Source organism: Molothrus aeneus, chromosome 5, assembly GCF_037042795.1.
Source record: "Molothrus aeneus isolate 106 chromosome 5, BPBGC_Maene_1.0, whole genome shotgun sequence".
Lineage (NCBI taxonomy): Eukaryota > Metazoa > Chordata > Aves > Passeriformes > Icteridae > Molothrus > Molothrus aeneus.
Window position 1 is genome coordinate 23538478 of NC_089650.1, and position 27278 is coordinate 23565755.

The 27278-nt window shown below is 38.8% G+C and overlaps 1 protein-coding gene across 2 annotated transcripts; it reads right to left on the reverse strand.

Moving 5' to 3' along the window:
• Positions 1-2008: 2008 nt before the first annotated feature.
• Positions 2009-26930, reverse strand: SLC17A8 (solute carrier family 17 member 8). Of its 2 annotated transcripts, XM_066550019.1 has the most exons (12): positions 26815-26930; positions 19975-20227; positions 17785-17903; positions 14334-14448; positions 13782-13869; positions 11838-11924; positions 10774-10913; positions 9144-9293; positions 7470-7602; positions 6072-6182; positions 4589-4716; positions 2009-3955 (listed from the first exon to the last, which is right to left on the reverse strand). In XM_066550019.1, the coding sequence occupies exons 1-12, from the start codon at positions 26913-26915 to the stop codon at positions 3617-3619; spliced, it is 1764 nt and encodes a 587-aa protein (XP_066406116.1). In that variant the 5' UTR covers positions 26916-26930; the 3' UTR covers positions 2009-3616. The 2 variants fall into 2 exon arrangements, with proteins under 2 accessions (XP_066406116.1, XP_066406117.1); XM_066550020.1 differs by lacking the exon at positions 9144-9293 and having other exon boundaries at positions 26815-26915.
• Positions 26931-27278: the final 348 nt, after the last annotated feature.

Sequence of the window (27278 nt, forward strand, 5' to 3'; positions counted from 1 at the left end):
CCCAAAGTCTGTACAATCTTTTGGACTGTGATTATTTCCCTGGAGAAATTCCTACTCAGGTGAATTTTTCATCATTTCTGTCATTAATTTGGCCTTTCTCACTAAAAGGAGCATTTTTTTTAACTCTTACAAAAATATAAGAGCAGTATTAATTATCATTAAATGTCTACTGGTAGTGCCTAAAAATATAAACTGTCAAGGAAATAAAAGCTGCAGCTTTCTTTGTTAAGAAAGATCAGTAGATAACAACACAGAACAACATATTCCTGGGACTGTACTGCTTTTTTTTCTCCTGAGACTTGAATTCATTCCTGTGGAATATTCTACCATTTCAGCTTATGGAGAGCTGAATCATCCTCTAGTTTAATTAAAATCTCCATTCCGGTGTAAAGAAAATTTTGCTTCCTTCTGCAATCAGAAAGCCATTTCCAAATCAAACTCTGACTTGTATGAGCACTGTCATATTTGAAAATATGCAAAAGTTATATTGGACATGGGGACAGAAAAATATTCAAACAGTGTAATAAATGAAGTGTAATCAAACTACTATTTCTCCATAGAAAATATCATTTGAATTATTCACATCCACTACCATCTGAGACATGACTTTTTAGAAGTCTGAGTGGGATATACCAGTTTCCCTGATTGTTTAAATGTTCCAAATTCTGACATATTTTAAGAAGTCATTTTTTAGGAAAAATATCCTCAGTGACCATATCTCCTTAGACTCCACAAAAAAAATTCTACTGAAGCATATTGCAGATAGAAACATCCAGCAAAACTGGAGCTACAAAGTCCATTTGTTCTCAACAGGTTGTCTTTATTCTTTGTCATACAGGATTGTGGAAGCCACTGTGTAATCAAAGAGTTGATTAAGTACAGAGATTTCCAGGAAAAAAACCTAGTTTCCAACCAGTGCTGATGTTTACACTTCATGCAATGCACCTGAAATATTTAAACAAATGAAAAGGAAAGAGAGAAAGCCCGAACATCTCACTGTGAGTGCCTGAAAAAGCACTGTGGCATGTATGTAACTGGTAAGAGTTGATATATTGTTATCAACCCAGTTGGTATATTGAGTTAATAGACAGTTAAATTCAGACAAAAAAGAAAGGGGGTTTTCAAAAGCAAAAGTTTTCCAGATGTTTTTAAGCTATTTCTTTCATAGTATTAAATAATGCTCAAATGTCCACTGAAGTCAAACTTCCACTGAACTAAATCAGTGCAGTCTGTTTGTGGATACAAAATGATCCTTCTAAACTGAGCTGTGGCTTGTCACTTGTGACAGCTGTGGTGCATCTGCAACAGGAAAAAAATAGCAGCTACACTCACCAGAGAGGCAGCCAAGCTCTCATGGGCCAGCTGGCCATTTCCCAAACTGTTGGGATGTTTGTAGTTCTTTGTCATAACAACAGCATCCACTCCCTTTGTATTCCTCTTAACAACAGGAAAGTTACCCTTCATCATTACTGGAAAAATGATGCTCCTTCTGAGCAAAAGTTACTGTTTCTAGAGTAATACATTGTCTGGCCTTCTCTCTTCTCCCTCAGATTATACTTATACAGATTCTTATATTGAATCCTTTCATAATATGGTTTTCCCTATTAGACTTCCTGTAGCAACTATATGAATGTTACATTACCAGAGAGGGAGGAAGAAGCTGTTTGCTTTGCACATATGCAAAGTGGTGGACCTCTTTCTTTTGTAAATTGTGGTGAATGTTGCAAAATAGTTTGACAGCAGCTGGTCCTGCTACTGTGATAGACTAATGAGAATATTTGACCCAAGTCCTTGCCAATTAAATCCCCAGAAGCTGACTATCACCTGAAAGAAATAAGATATTTTCTTGTACCTGTTCTAAATATCAGTAGTGAAATAAGGAACTCTAGTCTAAAATGAGTCTTTGAATTTGAAAAAAAAGTATTATTTTCTGAATAACAGCATAAAGTGAGAAGTTTTTTTGGGCTGTGCCATAAAACTACCCCTTTCATTAAATTATCTGCTCATATCGAAAGTCTTCACTGTAGTCAAATTAGGCATTCAACTCACTTTCCTTCTTACCCATATACAGTTGCAGATTGAATTTTGCTGAGTAGAACAGACACAAGAGACACATCAGAGAATTAGCTAACTTCCCAATATACCTGTTTGTAGGGAAGATAAATCATCCATGGATTCAAATGAATGTACAAGTGTAATTGCACTCATGCTATTCAATTGCACTTCAATAAAATAGCAAAATGCATCTGAGAAATGTTCAAATCCTGTGTGCATCATAGTGTCTGCATGTGGTACACAAGAACAATAATACTGAAACATCACAAAGCACAGCGTAGGCCAGACAATATAGCTTTCACTTGAATTTAATGAGGCAGTAGTCATAATGAGAGACAAATTAAATCACATCTTACTGAAATTATCCATTCTGAAAAGAGTATTAATGCCACAATGAGTCTCTGAGTTGCACCTAACTGAGATGATACAGCATGCTCCACTGTTTGATTCCAAAAATGGTAGAAAAAGGCTAAAGCCACTTTATACTGTCAAATATATACCAATGGCAGAGGATAATTACTTTTATACATAGGTACCCTGTTAACTCTCAAATAGTACAGTGCTTCATTCATAGCAAGAACAAGTCTGAGGCATTGAAAAGTTACAGATCCAGAACTAAATACTCCTGTAAGAAAGCTCCTTTGCCTAAATGAGGACTGTTGGTGTTGAGAGCAGGAACTCTATCAGTATAATACTAGAAAAATATATTCAAATTACTTTGCAATGATGAATTGAGTGAGAATCCTAATCAAAACAGGGCTAAGATTTCCTTTCATAAGGATTATTAATATTGCATCACTAACGATGATTTTGAATTCAAAATTATCTCATGCCACACAAAATCTTTGAAGGGGGAGAAATTTAACAAGTATCCATTTTATGGTCTTATCCATACTCTGTGAGGTGTGCATATAAAGATATCTGCCAATCAGTTTGTAGGAACTGTTGAAACAATCCTGCCACCTCTGCCACATGTTCCTCTTCCCCTTGTTGAGTGACTATTACTAATTAATTACAGCCTGCTGTCATAAATCTGCTTTTCCCTCTGCTCTGATCTTTCAGCATGAACTTGTGGTTTGACATGGATTAAGCAGTTCAAATGCCACCCTACTGGAAACCTAAAAAGGCAAAGCAGGTCTGCTCACTAGAGACTGTGACACCACTGGAGACCCAGGGATCACACAGATCACCGTGGATCCACCATCTGGTATCACTTGTCCTTTCTCTGTTCAGATGAGATGATGAGGGAACTCCTTGCTCCTACAGTAAGTTCTACAGCTTGCATCAAGCAGGAGCCCTGCCAGGGCTGGTCATCTAACTGGCACAGAAGCTCTCCCAAGGTCATATAATGGCTAGGAGAAGATTTAGGATCACTTATCCCAGTCCTATTGTTGTTAGCTTCTTACACACCACTGGGAAGGAACTATCACCCCTCAAATCTAGCCATGTGGCCAGATGTTACATAATTGAATAAGACAATAAATGTGAATACCTGATGATTTGGGGCAGCTAGGCAGGAGTCATGGGAGTAGCTGCTATACAAATCTTACAGTTTCAAGTGTTAAGACAAATCTTGAAAATTTCCATTTTCATAATGGTAAGAAGTCTGTTCCTCCATGTCTTGAGTTACTTGCTTTTGCTTCCTCCATTCCCTTCTCTGTACTTCACTATTTTGACTGGTAGCACCATACGTTTTCTTTGGACTTACGAAAGTTTCATTGTTCATCTCTGTCTCTTCTGCCAGTTCATCCTGATCAATTATGCCACATTTCTCTTCACTGAGGTTTTCGGGGTCAGCCCATTCCTGCTTCTCCCCAGAGGCAAAGATAGCGTAGAATATCACACCACTGTAATGCACCAGGGCTGCAATCAGAAAGACGTTCTGCCATTCCTCACGGGTCTGAAAGAATGGAGCAGGTCTCATTAAGGTTCCAGTAATAAGAAATATCACTCTCCAAATTACGCCATGAATTAGCTCATATTGAGGAATGACTGTGAGCACTGTTTGATTCCTGATGCTGAAGATAGAACAACGTATGAGAACCATTGCAAAGGTTTTTTTTTTACTATATATAACTACAGCAGATATAGTAAAATTGGGTTTCTTTTTTTTTTTTTTTTTAACAGTAAAGTTTCTCTCTTGCATGTGAAATATTTGTGAAGTTGGAAATGCAAGGATTTGTCTAACAACTACACAAATATTATTGTAGATTAATGTTTACTTAGAAACTCTACCATGGGGGTATGGATGCATTGCAGAGGAGTTTTCCAAGCCCTATAAGCATTGCACAGCTGTATGGAGATGCTGCAGAGACTCAGGCTCAGGTGGTATTAAAAAATGTCTGTCTACACAGATAATTAGTTATAATAGCTGAGAATTAGGCCAAAGTGGTAATTAAAAAGTGCATGTTTAAGACAAACAAAAAGCAGGTGCAGAGACCAATGATGGAATGGCATCCCCAGGAATCTTTAAAATGTCTTAAATTTGTTGCATTACCTAACTATTTTCCTAGAAAACATGGAGAAATGTTACCTTATGCTTTGTCATTGCACCAACGATGAGTGGGCACACCATTCCTGACAGCGTCCCCACGCCGTTGGAGATCCCCATCAGAATGCTGGCATAACGAGGGGCTATGTCCAAGTGATTCACATTGAAGCCTACAAAAAATGAGAGAAACAGCCAGCTGTACAGCATTGCACTACCCGGCCAACAGGGCTTTCTACAGCCATTCTGGCTGAAGAAAACGAAAAGGGCTAGCAACCTCCCTAGTGCACCTCCAAAGATTATGTTGTATAGAAAATAAAGTTTAGTTTGGCCCTGTTTAAAGTGTCTGTACTTTCCATTTTCTCATACTGGAACAGTGAACTTGGCAAATATTTTTAATTAAGGAAGCGACTCCACAAATTAGTGAAATGTCATTTGTCTTTTTATTTATGTAGTAGTGTTTTTAATTAATTTCTTTCCGTGTTTTAACCACTTGAGTGGTTTAACAGCAGTTTAACAACATGATAAAAAAACAGAATATAAGCCAGTAGGAAAAACAATTATCCTTACTGTAGTGTGTCTTCTGAGCACATATTTTATTAAGAAATAAAAACAAATACTAAATGTCAGCTAAGATATTTATCATTCCTTAGGTAATGAAAATTAGTCATATTAACTATGGTTGATCACAAGAAGTGATGATTAATTCCAAGTGCATGGTAATAAATAAAGTAAGAAATAGACTACTGGGAAAATCCTGCAATAAAAGTTGATTGATAGAAATGAACAGTTATGCAAGCACCTCATAACTGAGCAGCAAAACCACTTCCCATCTGCAGAATCCTGAAATAACTGAACACCAGCAGTTACTTTGCTGGTCAATTTTGTTCAATAGATTCATGTTCTTGGCAGTCTTCTTGGACGATCTTCAATCTTAAGAAAATCTTTAATCTTCATAGCAAAAGGAGCTTTTTTTTCAGTGATGCTGGTACTGATGGTGCCACAAAACAGCTTGAGACTACAAATCGTGGGTGAGACTCGTGAAAGTGTTAGAAACTTCTGGAGAAGGGCTGGATGTAGGATGCAACAGAGGGAGGGCTGACATAGAAAGCAGAAATTGGGTGCTAGGGTTTGGGACAGAATTGTAACTGATAGCCTTTGTGCAACTATTCACTGCAGAGTAATTCTCTCTCTCCCTCTCTCTCTCTCTTTCCTTTTAGGCATACAGATAAATAGGATGAAAAGATGACTGACAATGTAAAAGTATATTAGAAAATAACAGCATAAAGCTGATGTAAATTGGGATCAATAAAGAGCAGGTTCTTTTCAAAGCTTCAGGTATTGTGTGCGACATGTTTCATAGATACAAAAGTAAATTAGTTCTGATATGGGAAGAAATAACAAACACCCCATAAGTTGCCACATTAAGAGCAAACAAAATAATAGAAATTATGACAGTAAGAACAGTGAGGATAATAACATCAGTTTTATCATGAATAGTAAAAGCAAGAATAAGATTAATTCTTACCTGAAATTGCAAAGCCGCTGAAGCCTACTGCTAACACCAGAAAGGAAATAGCCACACCTTTTGTGTGAGAATAACCAACCACCAAAAGCAAGGTTGCTTCCATCCCAAAGCCTTCCAATGAAACACATGAGAATGAATTACATTTAAATTTCTAGTTGCCTAATAATAAATAATAAAATACTAATAAGCACTATCCAGAGTAGCAGCTTAAAACGAGAGAAAATTATTTTGTATCTTTTAGCTATTCTTGAACACAAGTGGGAGCTTTGTACATTTGCAGAAGTATTTGTATATTTATTGTTTGAGAATATATTCTTTTTTTCTCCTCATTCACTGCTGTACACGTGACCCAAACAGTTGGTTAAGTTAATTCACTGTATTCACTGAGCAATAAAGGAAGGCAATTGAGAAAGCAAGTATGTGCAAAGAGCAGAAAAATTCACAAACCCACAAACATTTGAGCGAAAGAAGAAAAACACTTGCCTTTAATTTCTTATGGTTGTAGTGATACAAGAAGTTCTTGGTAAATGGAGAAAAAGAGTGTTTTACATACAACTGTGTTACCAACACAACAGGACATCCCTGAGCATCACAGGGAACTTCCAGTCTCTGCCATTATTGGAAATTAATATTTTCTAATATGTAACATTACAACCCTTCTGTTTTGTTGTTTTAATGACACTACTAATATGCCCTGAAAATACAATGAATTTAACCATCCTTTCTGAAGATGCATAGCCAAGTTATGTGATATCACTGGCTGCAGGCATCTCCACTTCTAGGAGTCGGTGCCATCTATAAATAATGCAAGCCAGCAATTGGCAGAGGGCAACTAACTACTCCACAGGCTGTCTGGCTTGAAATCTTTTCTCTAATTCAATATCAACCCTACATGTCACTGATTTTTCAGTTCAGTGATGGAATTGGAAACAAATTATTTCGTGCTGAGTTAAAATTTTCCTGTTCGTCTTTCACTTTTTACCCCCACCCTAAACCTTCCAGTCTAAACTTGTCAGTGGGCTCTTCTGGGAGTAGCAAATGGGAACATGGCCAGTTACTTCAAGAATATATCCCCTGGGAAAGGGTCTCTCCAGGACCATGATACGGGGTTAACTTTGAATGAATTTGCAGGATGAGGCCTATTTGATCATACTATGCTATTGCCCATTCAATTATTAACCAGACTTTTTGTCTCCTCCCTTTTTTAAAGCATGCTCATATGAGTAAGGATTTATGTCATGAGGCATCAGCTCTCCACTTAACGCTTCAGATTAACCAGCTATAAATGCAATCTTGAGTAAATTGTCTCTTGTTAAAATTAAACATGGGCAAAACTATGATACTTGGACTGACTGCAGCACACAATTGAAATGCCATATTTTTAGAATCCAATAGTACCTCCACAGTTCATGACCTTCCTTACAGTGGTAGTGGTTAAGATCTTCCTGCTCCGTAAGAAGTCAGCTAGTTGCCCTCCAATGGGCACAATGATTGTCATGACCATGTGAGGAACTGCAGACAAAAGGCCAACCTGCAATTAGACAAATGCGTGCTTAACTGTCATTTCTCCTTCAAGATTTAGAGGCAAGAGAACAGGAACCATAATGATTCTTCACCTCTTTTCCCCTGGATCATTTTATCTGATTACAGTAGGCGCTCAAAGCTGGGTGAGGGAGGAAAGATCTCCTTGTGGTCCAGGAGGAGAAATCAGAGCACAAGTGAGAATCTCACCTTAGAAATGCCATGCAATATCCCAAGTACTTATGGTTGCTCTAAAGAGTTGCACAGAAGCCTGTTTATATTAAATTCTATTTTAGACATCACAAAGCCCTGCCATTTGTCCTGATACTGGAGTGCTTTATCTCAGTTTTCAACTGTGTTTTTATATTTTTGTTATTCATGTTCTCAAGGACCTCCTTCCTGAACAACAAATCAATCCCTGCTTCCTACCTCTGTGTAAAGGAAGGAAGCACCTGCACATTGCACAGGGACTGAAGACCGTACAGCATAAAACCTGACATAATGAAATAATTTTACAAATAATTAAATAATCATATATGTAAAAACATTGATTTATTTTTATTCTTGTGGGATTACAGCCTACAAACTGATGTTCACCTTTTTTTCATTTTCCCAGAATCCCAGAATTGTTGAGGTTGGAAGGACCCTCCTTCTGCTCAAGCTGGGTTGCATAAAGAATGATGCCCAGAAATGTTGTCCAGACAGCTCCTGAGTATCTCCAAGGATGGAGATTCCACAACCAGGTAACCAGGTAATTTTTATCCTCTTCTTGATTTTTGTGACTTTTCATTAGCAATGAAGATCAAAGGATCTGAGGACTCTGAGGAGCCTGTTCAAGTACACAGTCCTCCTCACAGCAAAAAAGTCTTTCCTCATGTTCAGAAGGAACCTCCTATGAAAAGAGCCTATTTTCATCTTCTTTACACTCTCAGATGAAAGAGTTTTAAAAACTTTTCTAAAACAACTATTCCGTATTCCTCATTCATGCGCCAAAGAGGAAGTGTAACAATTCTGATTTTAATGAAATGGTGGTGGTACGGAATATGTACCCATAAAGAATTTGATCTTCATTGCAAATGAAAGTCACAAAAATCAAGAAGAGGATAAAAATTACCTGGTTAAATGCTGAAGAGTCAACACTAAACAAAATGTACATTTCTATTTACTCACTTAGTGGTTTTTCATGATATGTGGGGGCTTTTAATCAACTATTTCCCAAAATAATTTCTCCATTCTTTCCTTTTTCTAATAATTTCATGCTTGCAGACTTTTATTTCACTCAGGTCAGCAGAATTATGTAATCCCAAATACTGGGAATAATCTACAGTAATGATTCCAGGTCTATCTGGATCTCCTCAAATAACTAAACCTTACCACTAGAGTGCCATGCCCAGTTATTTCTTTAACATCTCCAGGTATGATGCTCACCTCCTCTCTGGGCAGAGCACTCCAATATTTAACCACCCTTTCAGTGAAGAAATCCTTCCTGATGTGCAACCTGAACTTCCCCTGCTGCATCTCCTAAGTCTCTGCTTATTCTCAGACATTTACCTTGCTTATTGCAAATCCAAAGACTTCTTCAAAGTAAGCAGGCTGACTTATAAGGAGCAAATAGAAGGTCCAGCTTCTGCAGAAGTTTGCCACAATGATTGCATAAACTGGCATTGAAGTGAAAAATCTCTTCCATGGAGTACTAAATTTCTAGGGGGAAAAAAACCCACAAAATTGTGTTGATAGAGGCAAAATAAAGAACCGGTATCTTTTATTATCAAGTCTATTAGATACATTGCATACAACTTACATCACAGATCCCTTAAAATGCAAGTAAAATATATCTCTTGAATTGCTGACAAAAACGAGGTGGAGAATATTTCTTAGAAGTTAGGATGTTAAAGGTGGATACTGCACTGCTATTGCCCTGCTTACTGAAATTACATGAGGTCTTCTGGAATCCTGCTAGTGGGATAACAGGAGCAGCAAAAGAATCAAAGAAAACTAGAGAAAACCTTGTGCCATTCCCCACTTTTTGGCCGATGCAGTTTGACATTCTATTGAAAAGAATGGGGGAAAAAGGGTTATCCAAGCTAAGGCACATACAGTAGCACAGCAATAAGCAGCTACCTGCTTCAGTCTAATTAGTTTAATTCAGAAAGAAAAGGCCTTTGTTACAGAATTTAATTTCTGTAACTTGCTTTTTTGGCATTTTCAATTAATATTATGCTCCAATACTCTATACAGCAGGAAACATACTGCAGAGACCTATTGATTTTTAATCGAATTCCAATCAGAAGCTGAAATCTGTGGCTATGGCAATACACATTGATATTCTCCTTTTTTTTTGAAAAAAAATGTTAATTGTGTTCTACAGGCCACCATATGCCTGCGGTTGTGCCTGCACCCATGAAGTCGGTACCAGTATTGCAAGGAACATCCATGACGTGGAACAAGTGTGTGTGTGTGTATCTCCAGCCAAGATTTGATCAGACGAATTTCAGATGCATGCCCAAAAAGACAGTCTGGTACTTTACACTCCCAGCCTTGCTGCTACCCAAAACATGTAGAGGAAAAACCTGGAGTTACTTTGTTCCAGAGCATTGAAAACTGAAAGCTAAGAATGAACAAGAAACACCTTTGTTTTTCACTACTGGCAAAAAAGTTGCCTAAGAGAACAGAGGGAAATTTGATGGGAAAATAGGTTTTAACTCAAAGTTTCCAGGATCTTCTCAGAGAGAGGATGAGAAGTCTTAAAGGACCTGAGCTGCTGTGAGAGTGAGCAGGAGCAGGGCAGAAACCCAGTCCTTAAGCTATTAGATTTGCAATCATCCATAAAAGGAGTTCAAAAGGCAGCTAGATAACTTAATATCTGCAGTCAAATTCTTATTTAGCTAAATCCATGAATATTTTTTAGAACAAGCATGACAATTACTCAAGAGCAGGAGACCAGAATGTGTGGTTTCCCGTCCCAACCCATCCCTTCCCTCCCTAGATCAGAGAACCTCCATAAGCCAAGAGCTTAAACAGCATTACGGGTTTTCCTGTACTCATCCAGTCCAGCTGCAAGAGTCTGATTCTGTAATTTTCTTGAAAAGAAAAGTCTACTAACAGTATCCATCCAGTCATATGCTCGTGTTCTGCAAAGAGCTCACAACTGACAACAAGGAAAGCCTTTTTTTTTACTTACACTTGCATTAGCTAGGCTGGCTCCTTCTCCTATACTTGTTTCTATATATATCTTTTCTTCACTGGTTATTGTTGGATGTACAGCAGGGCTCTCATAGGCGTGAAGCAGCCAAAACACGTACCAAACAATCCCAAACATTCCTGAAGAGGCAGGAAAAGCAACTTGGTTTTCAAAGCCAATAAAGCTACACTTCAGTATCTGCAAGCCTTGAAGTTTATTTCAAGTGCCAGTTAAACAAAACCTGCAAAGAAATTATGCCCAGGGAATAAAAAAATATGGCAACTAACTCTGTGTATATTGTATGCCTGCTTGCAAAGCATTTGAGCATTTTGTCACTTTTATTACGTTATGCATGGGGCAAAGAAAACGCAGGAAAAAACCTCTCTGTTGAACCTAGGGGAAAAAGAAAAGCAGATGGGCCATAAAGTGGTGGGAATCTGCGTGAAGGGACTTCACTGTAAGATGGCAATGGAAAATCTTGTGCTGTGTCCTGTATTTCCAGGGAAGACAGGGGAAAACCCACTTTAACTGGGCTGCTGATGTGCAAGGTTGGTTGCAGCCACCTCTGCCATGTACTTTGAGGGGAAGAATGAGGCATCGCAGATCAGCCACAAGGCCATACACATGGGACCACTTTGTAAAGGTGGCACTGCTTTATTAAAGGTGGGTAGCATGGGGAAGATTTCTCAGGGCAGAAGTTTTCAGATCCATTTGGGTCTCAGTCAGCAGCATTTGCTGTAATTTTTGCTGTTAGTGTGCACTCTGGGGCAGGTTCCACACAAGTGTTTGTGCTTGCAAAGAGGAACCTTTGCAACCACATCCAATCCTGTCACTGGGTGACCATGGGCTGCAGCCTGGTCATTACAATTTTACAAGATTTTGTAACAGATGATTACAAAATGAAAGCTCTCAGAATCTGCAATAAGTAGGGAATACATTGGAGCACACATTTGCAACCTCTTCATTCATCAAAATAACTTTGATCCATCCTTGTTAGACAGGTTTTAGCAAACAACTGGCAGTACTGATCTAGTGGCAGATGTCCTTCATGTTAGGCAACTCACCATAAATATAAAAGACTGATGACCATCCTATGTACTGTACCAGCACACCTGCCAGGGGCATGGCCACCACCGCGCCTGCATAAGACCCTGAAGAGAAAACAGATGTGTAAAACATGTCAGCTGTGGTAGGTGTGCCCAGCTTTCAGAGCAGATGATCCAGACAGGTGCTCACGAGAGCAGAACTGGAGGGATGGGTCTGATTGACTTTTTATGAACTTGGAGAATGGGATGGAAGCTGCAAAATTTTGACTGGGGTGACAGGAAGCACTGACCCCTCATGCATCACCAGTCTCTTTTTGCAGAGTCGTGCCTTGTAGGGAAATAGGAGTTGCAAGTCCAAGACTGATGACAGACGACTGCAGAGACATAACCTATGTGTGTGCTCTTGAGTGGGAAATCCCACCTGGCACTGTGTGAGGTGTGTGAGGTGAGTTTTGGAGAAGATAAAAGACCAAGTTTCAGAAGCTTCATGGAGGAATCCTGATGACTGCAGGTATGTTGGGAGGCTCTTGTCATGGCCCTAGACCCATGACCACACAAGCGCTTGTAGCAGAGAGGGTGTTCAAACCAACCTTGAGTCTGTGTAACCATGCTTAATTCATATCAACATAAACAAACAGCTGGAATAAATTGGCAAATGTTGACAGGGGGATAAAAGAGGATAAAAATGTGGTCTGTGCCAAGGTTTCTGATTGGGAAATATATAATACTGGTGAAATATATTTCTAAGTGTCTTGTGGGAAGAGACGAGTACTTAAGTGCAATCTAGATAATAGGTTTCAGTGCAAGACAGTGCCAATGGCTTTATATATGAAGAGTGTTGCTCTGAATTATTCTAGGAAATCAGATACTTGTGGTTTTGAGAGTAGTACATGTTTTGTTAATAAACATTTGTTAATGCTCTACTCATTAGCAAATACTTCTTTGCAATGGTTCACAGTGATCCTTCTTCATCTTCATGTAATTAATTTTTCCTACAGCTTTCCTACAGAAAAGCCCTAGGCCAGAATGTAGATAGAAAAACCAGGAACCTGCTTAACCTGGATTTTCCTAATTTTTCACTGCTCCAATGCACCTTTCAAGTGCAAGGATCAGTGACCTGTAGCTACTAAAATGGATGTCAAGCTGAAGGATGGATCTTTCTCTAGAGATCCTATGCTAGGAATTTCATGGAAGGAACACTGAGAGTGGAGAGGCTTTTCTTTGGGTCTTTTCTTCTGCAGGAAGTGAAAACAACTAAATAATTAAAACCTGAAGCCATCTGTAGTAAAAATAAAATTCCCATAATATACAAACATGGGGTTTTTTCCACTTGTTCCACTCTTCCTTTTATTTTCTATCTTTTTTTAGTGCTGTATTTTCCCCAGCCATCTGCTGATGGACAGAATTTTTTTTCCTGTGACTTCTACATCTTTACTGAACATTTTCTCCTACAGACATTCATCTTCAGCAGTCAGCATTGGAAAGGGACACAGAGAAGAGAGCAAAGCATATGTCTGATCATAACTCAAAACAGAATGAAGCAGGGCAGCTGCTGGCAAGAAGTTACATCACCTCCACTGCATTATATTGAGCAACCAGCCTAAAGCAATGAAGATGATTTCAGATAATTTTTAAATGTGTGCTTGTTTGGAAGTATCCAAGTATTGAGTATGTATAATAAATGGAATCCCTAAGGATGATACAAATAAAAAAATACAATATAATTTCTCACATGTGAACCTCTAGACCCATTTATTATGAGAGTCATTTTGAGTGTTGGCTTTAAATGATAAAATGATGGCATATTAAACAAAAAAGGACTCACAAGTTCCTAAGTTTAGGGTACAAGGTGATTGTAGCAAAGGGCAGAGTGTCTGTGCAGCTCCTTCCAATAATGAAATTAATAAAATAAATCTAATAAGGACCCATGCTTACACGAACCATAGAAGCCCATGGACTCACCACAGAATGAAGTGGTAGCCAGCCTGCTCCTCTCCAGCGGCGGGGCCCACTTACTCCACATCCCATGGCAGGCTGGGTACGTGACGCCCTGGCAGATATTTCACACATCACATTATTTGCTTTCACTGTATTCCACCTGAAATAGTTGCTGATGCTATTCCTACTGCCTAGCTGTTTGTCACCATGGAATGATACAGGAAGGGTAAGGTAAGTCTGGAAGAACTTGACTGCTTGAGTATGAAGATGTCACACTGATCTGAATTACCTATCACCTGAATAGTAACATGTTCTGAGATAAAAACACTGTTTAGTATATGCAGTTGATGGCACAAGAAAACTAAAATAACTCAAATTACAGCACCAGCAATATACATTTTCCTTTACTTTAAGTAAACTTAGAAATATGAATCAGTATAATTAAAAAATTATCACCTCAAAAGGAGCAACTGTATATTGATGAGAAACTGTGATCAAAAGAGATCTTACGACTTCTAGAACCAAATCTCAAAATCAAGCTCAGTTTGAAAGGACCAAAATGGTGTGTGCTCCTACCTCTACCAAACCTTGAAGAATCCTTACAAACATCACACAGCCATAATGCACTCTTGCTGCAGAAGGGATGATCATGTTCAGTGTAGATGTTAGAAAGATAGCTGCACCAAATACCCTATGGAGGAAAGTAGCATGAAAGGGAATACAATCATTATCCATTCTTCAGAAGTGTTTTCATGTTCCACTTTATAAATATTTATAAACTTATTTTAAAATATTTTGTTACAATTCTTTTTCTTTAAAATATGTATTTAAATTGTTTGCATTTCAGCCTCTGAAAACTTGTTCACAGGAAATATATGTGACTTCATTTTTGTGTCTGGTCTTATTCACAGTAGGATTAATGGTTGGGTTAGAGCATGAAAAATTTACAGTCAGAGAACAATACTGTTTTATTCTAAATCCTCTACACCTGTTGACAAAAGCAACAACCCACTCATTATCTGAGTGACAAGAAAACACTAAACAGATGAGCACAAAAGCAAAGAAGCTGAGCAGGCTTCTATATAAATCAGTTCCTTTGTCACTTAGAGAAGTGACAAAGGAACTGATTTATATAGAAAACAGTCTGAAAATATGAATTGGAATACAAAGCCCACAGTCATATCTTGACATTTAGGAGACTGCTTTAAAAGTCAAGTAAACATTTAACTGAGAAATAAGTATTATCTCTCTGTTGTGATCCCTGAAGAAAAGACTTCTGCCTTTTGCTTTCTTACCGCTAATAGGAATATCAGGTCTGTTATCATAACACTATTGACTCAGCAAACCATGTGAATTAATAACCATGTGAAAGAAGAAACTGTAACAAAGAGAATATGTTAAATTATCCAAACAGCTATCTCTAAAGACTGAGATTCCAATCTCTGCTACTTCTTTTGATGCCAACTCTTAATATTCCTAGGTAGTAAATGCATTATTTATATCGAGTTGGAGCCAGTCACTCTTCTGCTACTATTTAAAGGGTTGAGTATTGTTTCCACAGAGGCAGCATCTTTTCATCAATTCACTGCCATTTATCCCAAAGAAGTTTGTCTCCACTTTGACAAGAAATATTCCAGTTTTTTTCAATTAATTCATGTATTCTTCTGTCCTTGCTACCACAATTCCTGGGCAGCTGCCACTTTTGGATCAAAACAGACTTCTTCAGCTACAGACTCCTCTGCCCAGCAGGGTGCTCTTCCTGAAAACTGATATCAAGAGGTGCCTCATGTTTCATGCATCCACCAAGCAATTCTGAAATCACATTTAGATGCATGTTTGAGGATAAGCACCAAGTTAAAGGGATGGTGTCAGTAAATGGCTGATGAACTTTTTGGTGGAATGCAGATTTACATCGATTTGGGTGAATGTATTGAGTAAATTACGTACTGTTAGAGGGGTTGGTGCAAACCCATAAAGAACTCGGTATCTTCAGCCATTATGAGATCCATTTGAATCCCTCACTATTACAGATAATTATGTGCATTAGAGAAGTGCCTGGGGTGGGTAGATATGTTCAAGGTTGCACAGTTTAAACAAGTGGCAAAGGAGTCTTTGCCTAAATCTATAAGGTCAGTATTAGCATAGAATCTCATTTCCAGAGTGCATCTGGGACAAAAGAAAGTTTTTCCTCTCTTTAGAGCAGGTAGGTTCATTGGCCACATAACACCTGTTTTTCTGCCCTGTGTCTTAGCAAATAACCCCTGAAACTGAAACTGAAACTTGGCACCACTGGTGAACCTACCTAAGCTGAAATTAGTTGGGTAAACAAGGATTAAAGGAAAAACATGGATTTAGTGAATCCTATTACAGCAAATAGAAATTCTCTTTGAGCTCAGCTCTTGAGCTATTTTTGTTCCTCAGCAAATTCTACTCCTAAACCCAGTTATGATGGGCAAACCCATAATGTGATGTTATAGCATAGCTTTAGGTTGAGTTGGAAACTCTCACGGGGATAAATGCAGAGCTTTCTGTGCTTGAGAACAGCCTGTACTTAAGGAAACACTCTGCTGACAGAACACATCAAGTTATGGTGAAAACATTGTTATTTTACTGCTTGCAAGTAAATTAAGGAAACAAAAGCTAAACTAATAATATGCCAAATTATTCAGCCAACAGTGTGCACATCTGTGTTTTGGAGCCCTTCTGCTGCAAAAGCTGGTGGCAAGACTAGAAAGGCTGGAGAAGTTATTAAGCTTAGCTAATTTGTTTGGCTTACTTGGCAGATGGAAAAATATTGTGCCTAGGCACTGTTATGTGGTAGAGAAATAAATAATTGAGGATGAGAACAGTGCTGAAGAAGCAGTGCAAACCAAACTCTGAGTAACTTTTGGTTCTAGACAGAGGAGAGTGGGACTGAACAGTCTGGGTAGTTCTGTGGGATGACTGTTCTGGAGAAATTTCCACAAGGGCATATGGGTGGGAAGAACATCTACACAGTCTTGTAACCCTCATAGCTCTTTGCAGAATGCAGAAAGCAAAGTACTTTGATTTGGGGCAAAGTACAACATAAAACTGGTCTTAAAGACCCTTTCCAATTCTGACACTATTTGTAGATAAGTCACATCTCGTTTGCAGAGAACGAAGTTAGTACCAGCCATCTTTTTTTATTTTAATCTGTAGATCCCAAGTAGCCTTAATATGCACATCTCATGAGCTCATTCACAACCAGCTGTCTTCAGACAACAACCCTCTCTCTTGTGATAATATTCAAAGGTCTGAAGTAAAGTACAAAATCAAAGTTAACATTGACAAAATTAGCTAGTTTTTCTTATTCACATTTTCAAAAGCAGTTGAATTTTTTATAAAATAATAAAAATTGGCCAACAAACACATTGATGGTAAAAAAAAAATCTGTGCAGATTCTCAGACTTCACCAAGCAGAAATCAGAGGCTCTATTAGAAGTTGTATGCAATCTTAATTACAGTCAGTACTGTATCCAGCCTTAGCAAGGATATTTGTGTGCATGAGGATAGATTCATGAATTCAGATCATAAATAGTTCTGTAGTTCCTTTATTCCCAGCTTCAGTCCACAGGGACTGTGGTCTGTTAAAGGAGGAAGACTAAACACTGCTGGAAAACCATTGTTTGATGTTAAGTTGAGGTAAAGAGCACTAAGGCAACTTCTTAAAGACAAATGTTTCAAACTTTGTTGGAAGCATTAGGTGTGATTTTCCTTGAACTCTCCAGAAAGCATTATTGTTTAGAGAAGAAATGCATAAATATTTGAGATGAACAAGTTAAATTGAAAAAAACAGCAATAGATCCATAATGGAAGTCTTGTCCTCTGAAATAATTTTTATTAATTATTAATTATTATTAATAATAATTCTTGATAAATACTGAATTTTCAGCTTCAGATGTGCATTTCTGAAACACTAATTTGCTATTTTAATAATTCCCATTTACACAGTGTAAAACAGTTGTCGGGCTCTAAAGCTTAATTCATTTGTTTGTTGTTTTCTTACCTGTTAGCAGCTAATTTGTTTGAGATGAACCCTCCTGGAATTTGTGTCACAATGTAACCCCAGAAAAAAGAGCCATGAATGAGTCCTACAGTCTCTGGATCCCAGTTGAATTGGGCTGTCTGTAAAGGAAATGGGACACATGCTGCAAGATAAACCATACTCACTGTAAGGTAACTGTTGCTTACAAGTCACACAGAAGCCACTCATTGCACCAAATCAAGCCTCTTTACACTGGCTGCTCAGGATTGCTAAGCTTGAAAGCCCCCAGTTAAGGAAAAAGGGTGTTCAATTCCCCTGTGAGATTACTGCTTTCACTCTTAGGAGTGGGAAAGGTTTCAGCCATAAAGTAGCTAATGCTGGACCTTCAACTTTGCCACTTGCCACTGCTTCCCCTTGGGCTCCTTAAACTTGAAGCCTTTGCTTTCAAGACTGCTCAGAGTTATAAGAAGGGCCTGATACCTTTCAATGGACATATTCATTTTCCCAAGTTTATCAAGGGTGCTTAAATCCTTGGAGTTGATTTGTTTCCTGGTCAGATTTGTTCATGGCTCTCCCTGTCAGGGCCCAACTCTGATCTTCCACTGTCAGCATTAAATGGCATGGAGCAGAAAATAGTTGGAGGCAAGGAGAACATCTGAAGACAAAGCAATCTGAAAATAAAACCAGGTCGCACTAGCCAGTGACTAGTTTATCTTTTGTTAGAAGTGATGCCAGAATAGCAGTTATCACTAAAATACCACAGAGAACTGGCAATGGTAGTGACATCTCTTTTTTCGATATTACTTTCTGCATGTTAAAAGAAAAACAGCTTTTCCCACTACATTGATTTTTTGCTCACAAAGAAGCAAACTGGGAAACAGCTCACTATTTGACCTACAGCCAGATGGCATTGATTAGCCAGACATGTTTACAGAAGGCTAAAGGGTTTCCTTCCCCATCAATACTCATTTTGATGTGTCCCACTTTCCTGTGCTGAAGCACTTCTGTTTAAACACCTAACTTTCTGGCAGTTTCTAGGTAGTGTTAATTTCTGAAGGCAGAAACACCATGAGATATGGAGGAAGGTTCCTCCTGATTCAGGAGATGCTCATACCCAAACACTATGAGTTTAGATTTGTGGAAGAAATTTACTCCCATTTTCTGAAACTACCTCTTCTGAGTTTCCCAACCTATGCAGGCATGTACTTTCTCTTGCTTAAGTACAGAACCTGGAAGTCCCAGCAGGACCATGGGGAGCAGGGATTAGACTGAATAAATACAAATTCAGCAGGAAGTCTAAGCATGGCTCCTATGATCATGAGTCATGGAGACAGGCATACTTTTAACATTGGAAATTTATGATAGACATTTTCTGCACTCTTCTTTACCAAAAAGTTAAAAGGCGTAGGAGAAAAGCTGATAAATATTTGCACAGCATTTCATTCAAGAGTCAAGATTCCTCTGAATTTGTTAGGCCAAAAACATTCAAAAGATACCCAAAAATAAGTCAACAAGTAGAGCAAATGTAGAGATTTAAGTTCATAAAATCCACAAAGGGACACTTGACATCACAGCCAAATACCGAGGGAGGATGGGGAATGCTGTGGTATGGATTGAATGCACCTGCTGGGGTGCATTGATAAAGCTGTGTAGGATCTGCTGTGGACCACATGCCATCCACTGCAAATTTGAAAACAGTGTGGCACCTAGCTCTTAATAGCTCCTGACAACAATCTACACTGCCAAAAACCTGATGTCGTATTGCCAATGACTGCTTTAAGGTCTTGAAAATTATCTGCTGATATGAATGTAGTGGCTGCAGCCCTACATAAAATAATTGATAATTCCTTCTGCAGCAGCATCAGAGCACATTTCTCTGAGAGGGAGTAAAGAGCAAAAGCTTCTGCCACCACAGCAAAATCTGTCTTCAGCTGACAGATCAGCTACCTGGGAGACATGCAAATTCAGTTCCCATTTCAGGTACTTATACCCTCTCTATGACACTGCAAATCCTCAGATCTTGAAGGTTTTTAATGTGACTTCATCACATAAGTAGGAATTAAGTGCCTGCTCATCTACGTGCATCAAGACTGATGTGTCTCCCTCATTCTGCTTTTTTAATCTGTACATACACAGGACTTTGCTGTGTGGCATTTGGGAGATCTCGCAGCGGGATCTGCTCAGAGCAGTGAAAGGAAGCCATTTTCTCACCCTCAGCTCTGGCTTTCCATCGACATAGACAGTGTTGTTGTTGACCATCTCCACGATGGCCACGCCCAGGTTGCACCTGATGCCGAAGGAGATGCAGAAGCCCAGGCCGCTCATGATGGCGATGATGTAGCGCTTGGGCAGGCCGCAGCAGTGGCACTCGCACAGCGCGGCCCGGCGCCCGCTCGCTACCACGGGCCGCCCCTCCACCGTCAGCTCCAGGGGCTCCTCCTCCACATTGGTGCCATCGAGCTTCCTAGACACATGAGGGAAGGAAAAATGAAGGTGCCCTGTCGTCTCAGTAAAATTTGCTGAAACACGGATGGACAGCTCTGTGCTCCAGTCACCTGCTAGCTTCTGTTGTGAGGTGCTTCTCTCCAGGCAGTTGTGAGGTGACCTAATGCTGAACAGGCTGTGAAAGGTTAGCAGAGACCACACTTTTGCCTGAATGAATTCTGAAGGTTGCACGTCTGAGCCATCTAGCCAGACAGCCAACTGCAACAATGTTCACAGGCTATTCATGAGTGTAACTATGAGATCTGACTGGAGGTCTCTTGTGATAAATTCCATTGATTCTTTGGAAAATTTACATTTAAATTAAGCATAATTTCTGACTAGATTTACTAAGCAGAGCTGCCAGTATGTTTCAAGAAAAAAGGCAAATACAACACAAAGCATGGTTCCACTCAGCCCCAAAATTCCTGGAATTTGTTTTCTCCCGTGAGACAAAAATCAGGGCTGTACAGCAGGGGAGAAACCTCTCTGGCATCAGGTCCCCTATTAAAGACACAAAAGAGACAGGCCCAGACTTTCTTTGCCCATCAGCTACCAACTAACACAGAAGTGCAGCTCCTCAGGCTTTGCATATCCAGCCTTTCCTTTTTCTACGGCAATCTACCTGAGATATTCATATTAAACAAAATGGCACTTTCATGCAATCTGGAATTGCATGATAGGGCAATTAAAATTTAATTTGGTCTCTCAATCTGATTAGGGCCATCAACATCATGCTGCAGGACCAGGCAGTCTGTGGCAGGAAAAGTGAGGTAAGAAAGCACTAGACATACCTACCAGACCAGAGCTAAATAATTCCTTTTCTAACATTACTTTTCCAGGTGTATTTTAAAATGCAGATTATGGTTTTCCTGACATGCTGAAACACTTAAGGACATGGCCAGCTGTGACTAACCCACTGAACACTAACCATAAGCTTAAGGTTAAGCCTTTACTAAGGGAGGCCTTGATCAGCAGCACTGAGCACAGGATCCAGCTCTTTTTGTGCCTGCCATGGAGTACTGTGAAAATATGAACAGTTAATTAACCTAAAGGAAGCCCAGCTTGCCATAGAAAATGATGAGATTATGTCATTCACTATTTTCTGATAAGGAATAACTTCTTTCCTTCTTCCATGCATCTGGCTGATTGTATTTGAAATCTAATGTATATATTCGATATGTATTTGAAACATCAATTTTCAGTATCAAAATTACCATAAACAAATGCTGACAGAGCATACATGGATGGGCTACACCTGACTGGGTTGGTTTTTTTGGGACAGTGTTGGCTAAATCACTGCTTTGCCCAGTTGCTTTAAGTCTAATGTACCACCCATAATCTAACAGATAGTACTCTGCACTAGACAGTGTGCAGATAAAGATTGTAAGTATGGCTTCTTGTGCACTTAAATATGTCTTTCCAATATAAAGTTCCACTTTAAAATCTCATCATTTTTAGCTCTACAGCTAACTGGAGCATCATTTACCATATTATTCCTTTTTACATCACAATATAAACCATTGTTTCAGCCATAGTCTTAGCAAAAAGAAAAGAAACATGCTGCAATCCATCAGCTCACATTTTCAAGAAACACTAGAATCACTGTGTTTTGGGCCAGAAGGGAACTCCTGAGATTATTTTATTTAATTCCTTTCTCAAACCAGTGCTCACTACAAAGTTAGATCCTTAGCTCATTGTCAGACTGGAGCAAAGACTTTCCATTCAAGCAAGGTAACACAGAAAATGTAATCTTACTGTGGTGTTATTGGGGGTGATGGAGATCTTATGATTCACCTGCAGGGGAACAGCATTTGTTAGTGAAATGGCAGTACAGAGACTAATTCAGTCAGGCACTTGAAAAAGAAGACACCAATATTCTATGCTCTATGTACTGATAGAGGTAAGGGTAAACAGAATGAGATACCAAAAATAAAGACCTCAGGAAGTGAAAAAACAATTGAATAATTATTTTTTTAGAACTGTTGTCATCTCCAAAGTGTTATTAACAAGCCAAAAGAAATAATTTGTCTTCCTCTAACAGAATATAAGATATTGATGGAATTAAATCAATTAACAATTTTCCAGATATTACCAGACATTAGACTTTAGGGAGTGCATTATTTTGGGCAGCTGGCAAAGATTAGACACATCATGCAAAGCCAAAACATCTGGATGTCTTCAGCTGGCTGTCAATTCAGATTGGCATGAAAACATCCTTCTGCTCCAAATGCAGTGCTAAAAGTGGTGACCTAGGACTAGACCTATGGGCCAATATCGTCTCTGATGAGAAGTTCATTATCTTGTTATTTTATTTGAGTAATGAAAAGAAGCAAGTTGAGGACTGATCCATCACCCCAAATCCACATAGTTTGTTTCCTACTCCCAGAGATTAATTTCAATGCCTCTATACCAGGTTTGTCTCGGAGAAAACTATTTTTCAGTAGCAGTCCAAACACATAGGTATTAGAGAAGTGCAGATATTCACAAAGCCAGTGTCTGCACTGTTTTTTTGTTTGTTTTTTTTTATTGAATAGGTACATAATGAAAATATGGCAACTCCATGAAATGATGAGAAATTTGTCTTCCAATTGATCCATGTATTTTCATAGTGTCAGTGAAAATTTTTATTAGTTGTATACCAATGACTTAGAAGGAAACTGCTTCAGGGCCAGTGCTCTCCTCTTATTATCAGCCTCATGCAGGAGATGCAGGTGTGCATTTTCCTGCACAGGACATGTTCACTTCTTAGATATGTTTTTGCTTTTTTCAGCAAATATACAACACTTGGCAAGTAAGAAGGGCTAAGTTATTTGAATCTGCATCTGTATTCTGTGCCCAAATGTCATTAAACTTTATGCAAAATTTCTTTTTTTTATTGAATGCCTACTTTGGCATATACAGAATTTTGAAAGCATGAAAGAAATTTAAAAATTTTATTTATCAGTAATAAATAAAATCCCTAGAGCATATATACATTCAGCTCTCTGTATTTTAGGGGGTTTTAGCAGAGGAATTAGTTTTTTCTAGGTGTACTAGAATTTAATTTCATTTATTAAAAACTCATTGATTGTACAGTAACAAACAATGTTAATATCTGTTGTGTTAAAATACATTGTAGAATGGATTTCACCAGATGTGGCAGTCTTTCACAGGCAGCTGGAGCACAATCATACACAATGTTCAAAGCTCACACCTACAAATCCAGTAACTACAATGATCCCTGCGTAACTTCAGAAACCAGTAATTATCATTATCAATAACCAGAAATACAGTATTATCAAAAAATATCATTAATCCAAAAGCAGATACAATCTCCTAAGATCTGATTAATTCTTTGGGGATTTGTCCAGGTGATAATTTTCCATAAGAAATCCTGTATTTGATGCATCAGTACCAAATCCCAGCACAAATATCCAAACTCTCTCGAGTTACTCAGGGCATGGGACCTCTCTTGCTGGTTTCTGCACGGTATTTCCATGAAACCCACAACAAGGCTCAGACATGAGGGACTGCATGGCCCAGGTGCTGCACTCCTGGGCTGCAGGGCAGCCTATCCTCAGCAGGGATGTTTGCTGCGGTGCTGCACGAGTGCTCTGTGCCCTGGCACTAACAGTGCTACAAAGGCAGGACTTGTGCATCTGCTGGGTCTGCACACCCACAGTGTTCACAGCACTGCGCAGTCTGGGGGGCACCAAGTTCCCCCTGCTTTTGCACAAAGGGAAAATCTGAGAGGAATAACTCCATGATCCAGCACAGTCAGAGGAGCCCTGTCCAATGCAAGTGTCTGTCACCCAGCTTCAAGATGCAGTTTTCAGCAATTTAGGCTAATTCACCAAGGGACATCTACAGCAGTCAGAACTAGACCTATCAGAGCTACAGTCTATACAGCAGCCATGTGGCATAGCCCATATGTCTTTTTACATTAAAAGTGACAATATTGGGCTGTAAACCCATTTGAACACCTCCCACTTCACCAAGAACCCCACAGTTGCCATTAGCTGGTCCAGGACTCCTGAAATCCTTAGAGTAGAGAGAGCCTAATATCTTACTTCAGTCTGGTTTTTTCCTTGATTGCAGTAAGTTCACAGAAGGACCAAAGTGTTCGTGTCTGTCAAGAAGATCTGCAGGAAATCTTTCTTCTCTGAGAAACATAATGATGACAGAGCCACAACTCTGATATTCATTCACCCAAGCCTTGAATTCTCTAATTTTTTTAACTGCCTCACTGCATAAAATTAATCAAGAAAAATCCACTTTTGAATTAAAAAAAAAATTATGCAAAGCATTTACAACATTTTCTAAAACATTTTCTAAGATCTCACAAATTAAACAGCTGCCAACAGCCTAAAGAAAGGATGGCTCTTGGGTCTCTCAATTCAGTCTTCCCTGCCTCCCTTCCAGGATCCAGACACCCTAAAGTCTCCTCCTGTGAGCAGACTCTTATTTTTCAGCACCCACCAAGTAAGCACACCTGTGAGGAGGCAGTAAGCTGCTTTATGCTGCCTGTGCTTTAGCACTTGAGCTGGACTGTGGATAATTGCCATGGAGCAGCTGCTCTTGCCAGGCATCTGCTTCTCTCTTGTTTGCAAGACAGAGGAAATGTGGCAGGAAGGCACGGGCCAGTCATATTTACCAAAGCTAAAACATGTTTTTCTACCCGCTTTGCCAGTTTTGACATCAACACACCACAGACAGTGAAGTCATACTTGGAGGTCTAATCAAGGATGTGCATTATAATCATTCATCAAACTATGATGAATGCTAGAAGAGAAACCAAATTCTTTGCTGATTTTCACCGCATTAAAGACAATTGGATTGGATGAAGAGCAAAGTCAAGTTTGTCTTCCAAGCTGGTATATAGGTATATGTGCCACCATATAAAAACACAAGCGTGTGCTGTCATTTGTAGACTAAGCTGTAGAGAATGAAGTTCATATTAAAAACATGCATGTTTCATTCATTTATGGAAACTTTCAAAGATGACTGCCTATCTCCTACAAGACTGCTCAAGTTGCAGCAATTCTTACTTAGATCTGACTGCAGACATAATAAAAAGATTTTACAGTTTGGATTATTTCCTCTGCTGATTGGTACATCTAAGGAAGGCTCTGAGATACCTATGTTTAAAACAGAAAATAATTAAGTTCAGCAAACTTTCTTGCACCTCAAGTGATATTTGGGTTAATTTGATTCAGGAGCAGTGTTGCTGAAGTTGGCTGCCTGTACTATCAACTGTGTAGAAACTAGCATGACAGCTTTAATACATGGCTACAAGAGGAGAGCAATCTAAATAATCTAAAGTGAGCCCAGTGTACTGTCACATCACGTATTCACTAGATACAAACCTTACAGGTATTTGGTCAAATTGACCAGCAGAGCCCACAGCAAAGAGAATTTATCACTGAATAAATTACTTGAATCAATGTTCTAAAAGATAAACAGATTTCTTGGAATTACTGTAGAGTATTGTAAAAGTAAAAAAAGAAGCAAAACATCAGGCTTCATCTGTAACACTGTAAATTAAAAAAAGTTAAGTAGAAACTGTATAGAACACAGATACTCTGTTCACATGATAAATAGAATAACTGCAGTATAATATGTGTAAATTCTTACACATTTTCTTGTGATCAAAGGCTTGGTTAGATATACTATTTCTTGACTCAAAATAGCATTCCCAATAGAAGGCAAAGGGGTGGATATGAAAGCAAATACATTTCAGTCACTAGAAACCCCTTCAGTTAAAATATTGGCCTGATCCACACAAAGATTTAAAACACAACATCAAGCATTGAAGCATTGCCACTAACCTCTCTGGCTTTCATCTATTGATTACACAAATAGGTGTTGTCAGTAGCCATTACAAACGTAAATAAGCTTCTCTTTAAATAGGAAATATCTTCCCCTTTATGAAACTGGTCATTTCTTACATCAGATTTTCATTTCTCTAAAAATAAGAATCCTCCATTTCTTGGTTCATAAAACCATCAGGTTAAGATGAAAGTCTTAAATCTTTTTTCTGCTTTTGATAGCAAACATCTGCTTCTTCTTATTCTCTCTCTAATTTGCTAGTGTCAGTAAACTCACACATACACATCTCTATTCAATACATTTTCTCTTACTGATTTGGAACAAGTTTTAAAAAACCTCAAACCTGTAATTTAAGAACATTTAGTCTAATTTCAAGAGTGGCATCATTGGAGTGTTAATTCCCATTAAATTATTGCTTTTTCTCATGCAAGTTAAACCACAGAATTAGTCACATTTAATTATTTAAAGTTTTTTTAATTAAACAGTTCTTCAAGCTCTTTTTTATATTAGAACATTATTTCATAATTTATTTTCAACTTTTTTGTTTAATATAAATATTCTATGAGCTACAGTCATATGCTGTTGTAACTGATCCTTTTACATCTTCTGTCTTACAGCAAGCTGTCTCACTCTCTGTACTCGGATATTCATTTTGCAACTCTATAGTCTGTTTTATGTTGATACATTTTTTTCTATACTACATTTCTCTTAATAAATGGAATCAATGGACCTGTCTGGGAATTTTCTGTTGAGTTTTACCTTCTCAGATTCCCCAGCGAGTCACTAATGGTGTTCTTCACCTCTTCCTTTCCTGGGTTAAAAAATCTTTCTTTCAGTGAACCAAGCCCTTTGAAAGGCATTTTGTCTTTCTTCTTCAGTAAATCCCTTATGTTAACGAGCATTCACTTCTGCTGTCATATTTCCCAATGCCAGAGCCAGGAGCCTCCACCAGTCCCCTCGGTGACCTCTTCCACAACAACCAGTTGTTCAAGAAAGGAGTGGGTAAAAAAATAATAATAAAAAGAATTGTCAGATTTTGCAAAGCCAGAAGGGAAAAGCTGTGGAGCAAAGCCCCCCCAGAAGCACTCAGGGGCTTGGCGTGGCCCTGGGAGCAGCTCTGGTGCCTGCTGCCGGTACCTGCGCGGGGCAGCGGCTCCGGGCTGCAGCTGGGAGCTGCAGGTGCTGCTCAGGCCGGCCTCCCTGGGCAGGAGGTGCTGCCTGCT

What these genes read in the sequence shown, in the direction of transcription:
- SLC17A8 (XM_066550019.1), bottom strand. Translation starts at nt 26,915, where the DNA reads ATGCCTTTCAAAGGGCTTGGTTCACTGAAAGAAAGATTTTTTAACCCA. An exon ending in AACAAATTAGCTGCTAACAG is followed by an intron (nt 14,449 to 17,784) that starts GTAAGAAAACAA and finishes TTTCCTCCATAG; the next exon opens with GGTATTTGGTGCAGCTATCT. An exon ending in CCAGCCTAGCTAATGCAAGT is followed by an intron (nt 9,294 to 10,773) that starts GTAAGTAAAAAA and finishes TTTTCCCCCTAG; the next exon opens with AAATTTAGTACTCCATGGAA.